Below are 9,659 nucleotides of genomic sequence, written 5' to 3'. Positions count from 1 at the left end.
TTAAAACCGAATGTCTGCTGCTGGTGTGGTGCGGAAGTTTGGAAAGTGATTGCTGGCTCAAGTGTAGTCGAAATAATCCGAGCAAAATTCTCTATTATGTGGCCCATCTCAATACCTTTTTTGAATTGATTCTACAATAACTCATTAATAGAACTAAACTAATTTTCCCATATTTGTAATTATTTCAGTTATTAATATTATTAATAGATTCGTACACAATTTACTGTTTTTGAACTTTAAATTTTAACTAAGATAAGCAACAGTCTTTGAAAAAAATTGAGATAACAAGGTGGCAAAACAAACGAAGATAATTAATCTAATGAATACCAGTTTTTTTATTTATCAAATGACGTTTATCATTTCATATTTAAAAGAAATCTTGATTGCTTCAGCCTGCATGATGTTAAAGGATAAATCATTATTATTTTTCCATAAAGAACGACAATTGAGATATTAAAAACTAAAAGAGAAAAAGATACAAATAATAATAGTATTTTACTCTAGCCTTTTCAAAATTCGTTATTTGAGTTGTTGAAAACGGACCCGAGACTCAAGGTCAGACTGTTAAACGTCATTGGATAATCAACTCAGTGATTATCACGTGTTGCCGAATGTGACGTTGAAGATAAATAAAAATTCTTTTTTGATTAAATAAAAAAGGAAACAAATCAGTTCTAGCTCAGAGGGAAACATTGATTGCTGTGTTTTGACTTATCCCTTCGAATAATCATCATGGCGCTTGAATATATTAACATCACAAATATGATTGGAAATTCAACTTCCACTTGGATTCTTGCAGCTGTAATTGTTCTTTTAAGTTTTTTAAAGTGGTAAGCACTCTTGTAGATTATAATATTAATTTTTGTTACAATCCAGTCATATTTGTTGTATAAATAAGAATCCTCTATGGACTGACTTTTACTTTTTTTATATATGGAAAGTATAAAAAGTTGTAATTGTTAAAAACATTCTATATAAAATTTTTAAATTTATTTCCATGATTAAGACCTCTCTGAATCCATGTTAAAAAAATTAATTATCTGGTGCTATGGCTGCCGGCCGTGAAACACACGAGCCGAATGAATGAATTTTTATGCATTACACCACATTATAAAAACTGATTTTTGAAAAAGTAAACGTAAATTTCTTTACTTGAAAGTTGTAGATTTTTATTACCTTTTAAATAAAATCCGTGCAAGGGAACTCTGCTACAGACAGTGATGGTTGATTTTTATGCACTGAACAATAAAAATTTTCAAATATTATTATAGTTACACTGGCAGTCCTAAAATAAATTATTTTTATGAAAATTATTTGTTGCAATAGAATAATACAAGCAAACACTTGTTAAATGACCCATTTTACTTTCTCGTATACGTAGTAATGATACGTATAATAATTACTTTCTCGTATACGCAGTAATGATACGTATAATAATTACTTTCTCGTATACGTAGTAATGATACGTATAATAATTACTTTCTCGTATACGTAGTAATGATACGTATAATAATTACTTTCTCGTATACGCAGTAATGATACGTATAATAATTACTTTCTCGTATACGTAGTAATGATACGTATAATAATTACTTTCTCGTATACGTAGTAATGATACGTATAATAATTACTTTCTCGTATACGCAGTAATGATACGTATAATAATTACTTTCTCGTATACGCAGTAATGATACGTATAATAATTACTTTCTCGTATACGCAGTAATGATACGTATAATAATTACTTTCTCGTATACGCAGTAATGATACGTATAATAATTACTTTCTCGTATACGCAGTAATGATACGTATAATAATTACTTTCTCGTATACGCAGTAATGATACGTATAATAATTACTTTCTCGTATACGCAGTAATGATACGTATAATAATTACTTTCTCGTATACGCAGTAATGATACGTATAATAATTACTTTCTCGTATACGCAGTAATGATACGTATAATAATTACTTTCTCGTATACGCAGTAATGATACGTATAATAATTACTTTCTCGTATACGCAGTAATGATACGTATAATAATTACTTTCTCGTATACGCAGTAATGATACGTATAATAATTACTTTCTCGTATACGCAGTAATGATACGTATAATAATTACTTTCTCGTATACGCAGTAATGATACGTATAATAATTACTTTCTCGTATACGCAGTAATGATACGTATAATAATTACTTTCTCGTATACGCAGTAATGATACGTATAATAATTACTTTCTCGTATACGCAGTAATGATACGTATAATAATTACTTTCTCGTATACGCAGTAATGATACGTATAATAATTACTTTCTCGTATACGCAGTAATGATACGTATAATAATTACTTTCTCGTATACGTAGTAATAATACGTATTACTTTCTCGTTTATTTTGTATAGAGAAAGTATAGAAAGAAATTCGAACTCAAGATTTTGGCGAATCTCCACGTTTTTGACCTGCCTGAGTTCGGAAAAACGATTTGATCTAGACGGTTGAAATTTGGTATGCTTTTTTTACATCAAATTTGCAGATTTCTATCAAATTTTGTGCAAAATCTGTTCAGAGGAAGTTCATATGAGTATATAAATATTTGAATCCCACGTATTAATTCTCTGTCGATACGTCAATTGGTGAATCTTTAAGAAGGATATATTCAGGAGACAAGTATAAATTGCAAAAAAAAGTAAGAAAGAAAATATCGACGAAAGATTTAAGATTCTTTAAAACACTGAAAAACATTTTCTTAAATCTCTTTAAGCCAATGGTTTCTAAACTTTTTCGATTTGGATCCAGATTTTTTACAAAATATTAAATTTTGTATATGGTTGGTAAAAATAAATGAAACACATTTTTAAGTCACATAAAAATTTATAGAAAAAATTGTTATAAGCATAACAATGAATGAGAAACCATGGATTTAAACTGAATACAGCCGTCATCATTTTCTTTCCGACAATGAATTTTCGGGCGATATTTTATGTCAACAATTAATTAAAAATCGGTTTCGTGCAGATAAGAAGCAACGAATGGAATTAAAATTTTCTGAACTTGAGCACTTAGGAGGAGAGAGTCATAAAATATTAGCAAATACAATTTTAATAATGGATAATGAAAGCATATCTTTCCCCCCACTTAATTGTTTGCATTATAGAAGAGTTAGGAAACAACAAAAGTTATTGCTAGCAACCCATATCAAGTTCTCTGATGTCGATCTCAATTGGAAAAATTCTGATGAATGTTAAGAATTCAAAAACCTAAGCAAGTTACAAACTGTTATAGAAGACAGTCATATCCCTTTATGAATATATATAATATTAGTTTATTAACCATTGACAAACTTTCGGCTTAACTGCATACCATTGACGAAATTTAGGCGTAACCACATGCCATTTATGTATATATATGTATATATTGAATTTTTGAATGATAGATTTTTTTATAGGTGTTTATCCTATTCTGAATTAAATAACAATTTTAAAATATTTTTCAAGGTATCTAGGGAGAAATGACAACTACTGGAAGAATAAAGGTGTCCCCAGTGCACCGCGTCCTGGTTACCTCTATCTGCTGTATATTATTGCTACAAAGGTGAGAGTTTTATGTATAATGTCATAGCAATGACTGTTGCATTAAGTGATATGCTATCATTGTTATGAAACTATCCATTTGGTGTACGTTGAAAGACGTCCGGTAGACTGAATAAAGGAATATGATATTTTATTCCACGAATATTCTGGAAAACTTGGAATACAATTGCAAAAACACACGACCAAAATGCAGACAAAAAACAACACTTGTAGACACTAACACTTCAAGCAGACAGCAAATAGCTAATTAATTAACAGAAATAGTGCTAAATGATCACAGCTTCTAAATCAATTACAGAGAGAGATTCGAGATCGCTCTGCGAACTCAACTCTAGAGATAGAGATGAAATGATGAGATACTTATATAAACCTGCGTGGCCTCACAAGGAATTTTCCTGAAGAATCTTCAGATCTCAATTCTTCATAAAGATAGACACATAATTCTTGCATTTTCCATAACCTTCATCTATATCACTAAGGTCGAGAGTCATCGACTTGACGTTTATTAAGTATCTCTGTAAATTTCTCTTTCTAATCGTGAAATTAACAAGATAAGGAAATGGTACTGGATTTTTAACAGTATTATTTTCTTGAAATCTTAACATGTGTTATTTGCTGGAAATAAATAAAAATAAAAAAAAACATTATGATGAAATTTGTATTTTATTTGTGTACTTATTTTGCTTTTTAGAGATTTTATTGGTTATCTTTTAATTTAGTTTTTTTAACTTGAATTTCAAACTTTTTACGTTACTTTTTCAGAATATGGCCGATCTAATAAAATCTCTGACTCGTACGCCTCTTGGAAAAGTATACGGGTAATTGAATTTGTTATTCAATTAGAATTGCATCTGTATAACTAACTATTTTTAATTCCGAAAACTAGTTAAGAATGAAAAGTGAAAAAGATTTTTACTTACTTGCCTGTTATTGGAAATTTAAATAATATTTCTTTATTACATTCCAAATTGTACTAGATGATTCATTTATCAGAAATAGGTCAATAAAATTCTTCTGATAATAATAATCAACATAGTAGAAAATAGACTACTATGATTATACATGGAATGACAGAAATGTATTATTCTTAGCTGATTTGTCGAAATCATGAAAATTTGAATCCGTGATTTCGAACAATTTCCACATTTCAGATTTCCATTAATACAAAACACATATTTTTAGAATTATGTCTGCTTGTCTTTGAACATAACTCAAAACCTCAAAACCGCCAAACGACTGAAAATTGCTAGCAAAAATATGAAAATAAAAATTCATAAACGTTAACACTGAATCTATAATAATACTCTATACGTAAAAATTAAAGCATGAGTTCCCAGATTGCTATAAGACAATCGCATTAGACAATAAAATACAAAATATTTTTTGGGATCATTTATGATGACACTAGGTTTATTGAAAAGGGACATCTTTGTTAACCCTTTAAAGGGCCATTTTTTTTCTAGTCATAATATGTTAAAATATTTTTAGGCTTGAAATTAGAATAAGAAAAGGGATTCATTTAACTTATTAGATAAATTTAATTTGATTCATTAATTAATTTGGTTGATTAATAATTAAGTAACAAATCAAGACACATCATTTTGTGTAAGATAAAAAACTGAAACATCTAAGTTTCTGTCTTTGTAAAAAAAAAATTGTCAGAACTTATGCCAACCTACATAATTTCATACAAATATTGATAAATTTGGTGGGAAGCATACTTCCCACGGCCCTAGAAAGGGTTAATGATATGGAGAATTATGTCCCTAATGCAGAAAAACGTTAGAACCATTCATATGCGTTAGTTTCCAGGGCATGCGAACGATCTTCAAATTATTTGTGAATTGAATATTTGATAATTTTGAAGTATGCAGTAAATACAGTCAGGGCTTATTTAATAGTAAAATGCATCTGATATCTGAAATGCAAATTTTGAAATGTTTTTTTTTCAGTTCTTTCGATGGCAACAAACCAAATGTTATAGTTGGCGATCCGGATCTTTTACGAGATATCCTGGTGAAGGATTTCAACGTGTTCCCTTACAGAAGGGTGAGTTATAAATGTTTTACTTTCGTGTTTTTGTAAAATTTGAATGCAAAATTTACCTATCATTCGTAACTATAATTTTAATTGTAAAGTAAAAATCTACCTTTTAAAAGGAATTATTAAATAATGACTTTCATTTTTAGATTTTGGAAAATGCAAATAATTTTTCATAGTTATCCTATGAACAGTGTTTGTGTTGTTTTATTAAATTTGTCGTTGTGGAGGAAACAATTCTTTTAATTACTAAAGCAATTATTCTCCCCTCCAAATCGCAGTAAAAAGTGGTAAATATGTTGATTTTAATCATTTATTTAGAAATGTTTATTAACAGTCATGGTGTTTATCTTTATTTTTAATTATTATTATCGCATTTATCTCACTTGCTTTTATTTACAATAAAATATCTTATGTCTTAGAACAAATTATCTTATCTAGATCTCTTGAAATTGAGTATTCATTTCATGAATTAAAATTTTCTTTTAAAATTTCCAAAGTTTTATAAAATTTAATCAATATTAAAAAACATTTTTAAACCCTAAATTTTTATTAGGTCTTCTTACTTCTTAATTTTTATCGAGAATTTCGAACACAAATTATTATTGTAAATGCATGAATATTAAATTCTATTCATTTAATATATCTTTCTAAGTTCATTTTCCCTTTTAACAGAAGGTTAATATCTAATATACACGCAAATATTGTGAAAAATTGCATGTAGGCATTTACAAAACATTTAACGTGAATTATAATGTGCTTGATGGAGGAAATTTGCGAATGAAAAAGAACATTATAATTTCCGTAATGGGGAAGAGTCCTAGAATTAACAATTTCTAAAAAATAAGGAAGTAAAAATTCGAAAATACTGATACTGAAATGATAATAATAATCTATACAAGTTCAACTTTTCTGACTGATATCATTATGCTATTTGAAACATTACAACTATTATGGAATGGCGGATTTAATAATTTAGATCAATAAAATTGCAATTTTGTTTGTTTTGAAACAAAAGTGCTATATTTGATATATGAATCCCAGAAAATTTAAACCGCATCATTCAAATAGTTCTGGGCGTAATCGTTTTTGTGATAATGGTTTTAAAATATAACTATACATTAAATGAAAATATACAGAAACAGCTGAAGTTTCTTTTGTTTGCCAAATAGATTATGAATGTTGGTGATCCTGTCTCAGATAGCAATGTGAGTATAGTTGTTGGGGAAGATTGGAAACGAATCCGAACCACTATCACCCCTGCTTTCACCTCTAAAAGAATGAGACAAGTAAGCCATTATTTTTGTTGCAGTTCCACATCTTCTTACTTCTAGTATTTACTTTGTCTACCTTATTTTTAAGGCATTCCTTTCCCACTTGCTTCAGATTTTGTCATGAACTTTTTATAAAATTGATGTTTACAGCGTTTATTTGCTTATGACTAATCAATATAAATATTCTTACATGCCATTCTCCATTTTAATTGTAGCAAAATAAAATGTATGAAAATAATATAAACTTTAAAAAACAAAAAAAAAAATATATATATATTTTTAAAATTTTTTAAATGATTAAAATAAGCAGGAATGAATTCTAATTTAATGGACCATTTCTATTCGTATAGCATATATCTTTTCTATTGGGAAATTTTCCTTTATTCTTACATAAGAATACAATTGTTGGCAATTTCTTAAAATTTTTTTTAATTAAATTATTAAAAAAATCGTAATAGTAAGCGTGCAAATTAAAGTATAAACTACACTTACCCTTTCATACATTTTACACTTTTCTACAATGTACAATGTAAACTTTTGTAACATTTGTACAGATTTTCGATGTAGATGGTGCCATAGAATATTTTCTATCCAATAAAATTCTTCATTTAAGATGTCCTTTCTAATCGTTTGCCAATAACTTATTTTCAAACCGTTAAAGATAGTTTACTATTTCGAAAAAATTCTACGTAACATAAAAATTAGAATTTAATTAGATTAACGCCTCCCATACGTCATCTTCCAGATGTACTAGCACGGCTCCCAAATTTCGTTTAACTAGTGAAATTCCTTCTTGGTGTAGAGATTTTATTTTCCATCTGTGTAATCAAAAGTTGCTCTCAAATTTGTTGCACTAACAGTTGTTTTCTATCTTAAAAATTTGCTGAATAAAGTGAGTAATTTTTTTTTTCAGATGGGGTCTATTATTAATGAATGCGCCAAATCAGTTATTGAAGTGTGTGAGAAACACTGCGAGAAAGGTGAACCTGTTGACTGCAAAGGGTGAGACAGCCTTCAGAAATTAGTCTAAGATTTTATTTTATCTTATTTTAAAAGTTGCAAACTGATAGTTTCCTTTAAACAATTATCCAATTGAAAACTTACAATTTGTATTGTTACTTAATTCCTCCAGAATTCATGATGTTTGTTCGAAGAACGCAAATTAATTTCAAATCAAATATCATTAATTATCTTATTATTATTAACAAATCTTAAAACTGATTTCAAATCAAATATAAGGAATTCAAATATTATATATATATATATACAGTGTATCTCAAATTCTTTATAAAATTAGTTCTGTTAATTATCTAGAGTGTTTACAAATGGATATCCCAACTTTGGTGGTCTGTTAAAAGAAATCAAAACAAAGTGTGATTCGTCGGAAATTACAAATAGCAGATGAAAGTTTAAATTCAACATGGTTATAAGTGTTCGTTGTAAGCCCCTGCAATAATACAAACGATATCACGGTGATACGATAATCGATTCCAATACTTTTTCAGCATCTCAGATGTGGCGCCTTGAAAACCTACAGATATGCATAAGTCTGTCATCGTCAGTTGTTAGTGGGTGAACAAACATCTGATGTTGGATGTAGTCCCTCCCCCAAAATAAAATCAAGTATCGCCATACACAAATATCTGCCTCTTTTCAAAGGTTCGCTCCAGGCACGCAGAAAAAGTTTTGGTTTCAGTTATCGTATTGCTTCGATATTCTATGCATTTTCGGTAGGGTTCACATCAAGTACTTATAACTATAGGCCAGGATAGCCTGGTTGGTTGGGCGTTGTATTCGCATCCCTTGGGTTGTGAATTCCAACTCGCCAGTCGAAGACTCTCCGTGTGTACTGATGGCTGGCGCACGTATAAATCTGTCGTGGTTGGAAAGTCCTCCACGTTGAGAATACCGAGACACCGTCGTCGAGGGTACTGAATCAGAGGTGATCGTTCTCTCGCTCAGGTCTAAATTACGATCAGTGGTTAAATGAATGAATTGCATGAATGAAGTCCGCCCCGTAAAAAGGGTTACATCGTACTCTTGGCGCTAAATGGCGCTACTGAAAAACAAGAGACGTAAAAATTTGTGCTTAATTCGCTAATTTAGTAAAAGCGGGTTTGTCTATGACAAGTGTCATCAGAAACAACAACAACACTTATAACTATTTTGAATTTACACTTTTAACTCTTATTTTTAATTTTGAAAGAACAACATGGTTGTGGTTCGTTTTGTTTCGTTTGTTTTTTGTTGTTCGTTTGTTTGTTCTACCAAGTTGCCTATTAAAAACATATACCAAATCAGCTATATATAAAAGTAGATCTTTTCTACTTTTCTTACGTGTCTATGGATCGGATATTCTGATGGACTTCTAGTTTAAACATAGCTATTTCCTTCACATACATTTTTAAATTCCCGTACACGAAAAAAATACGAACAATTTCGAAATCATCAATAATTTGGACCTTAATATTAATATAAATTTCGATGTTTAAGCTTTTCTAAGTTCTGTGAAAAAATATTTTTATAAAATTATACTGCATATCTGGCAATAAAATAATTTAGAAAACAATCCATAACGAATGAAAATTGATGTGCTATCTTCACCGCATAGTTATAGATTTCTTTTAAATTTTGGACGAAATCCTTTCCCGAGAAATTTGTCTATTTCTACGCTTGCACTTAAATGAAACTGTTTCATTGAACATGACATTTGAATGTAACATACGGATTAAAAGGATACAAACTGTACAA

General features: G+C 29.2%; 1 protein-coding gene across 1 annotated transcript in view; it reads left to right on the top strand.

Annotated features, from left to right (window-relative positions):
* Positions 1-661: 661 nt before the first annotated feature.
* LOC129963550 (cytochrome P450 3A5-like) overlaps positions 662-9,659 on the top strand; it is a 29,248-nt gene continuing 20,250 nt past the window's right edge. The window contains exons 1-6 of the mRNA XM_056078003.1: positions 662-830; positions 3,499-3,595; positions 4,357-4,412; positions 5,547-5,643; positions 6,807-6,923; positions 7,822-7,910. Of these exons, the coding sequence (XP_055933978.1) occupies positions 733-830; positions 3,499-3,595; positions 4,357-4,412; positions 5,547-5,643; positions 6,807-6,923; positions 7,822-7,910 (554 nt within the window). The 5' untranslated portion in view covers positions 662-732. The remainder of the gene's footprint in view (positions 831-3,498; positions 3,596-4,356; positions 4,413-5,546; positions 5,644-6,806; positions 6,924-7,821; positions 7,911-9,659) is intronic.

This window comes from Argiope bruennichi, chromosome 3 (assembly GCF_947563725.1).
Source record: "Argiope bruennichi chromosome 3, qqArgBrue1.1, whole genome shotgun sequence".
NCBI classification, from domain to species: Eukaryota; Metazoa; Arthropoda; class Arachnida; order Araneae; family Araneidae; genus Argiope; species Argiope bruennichi.
Note: the sequence above shows the minus strand (reverse complement) of the source record. Positions and strands in the feature narration are given on the sequence as shown.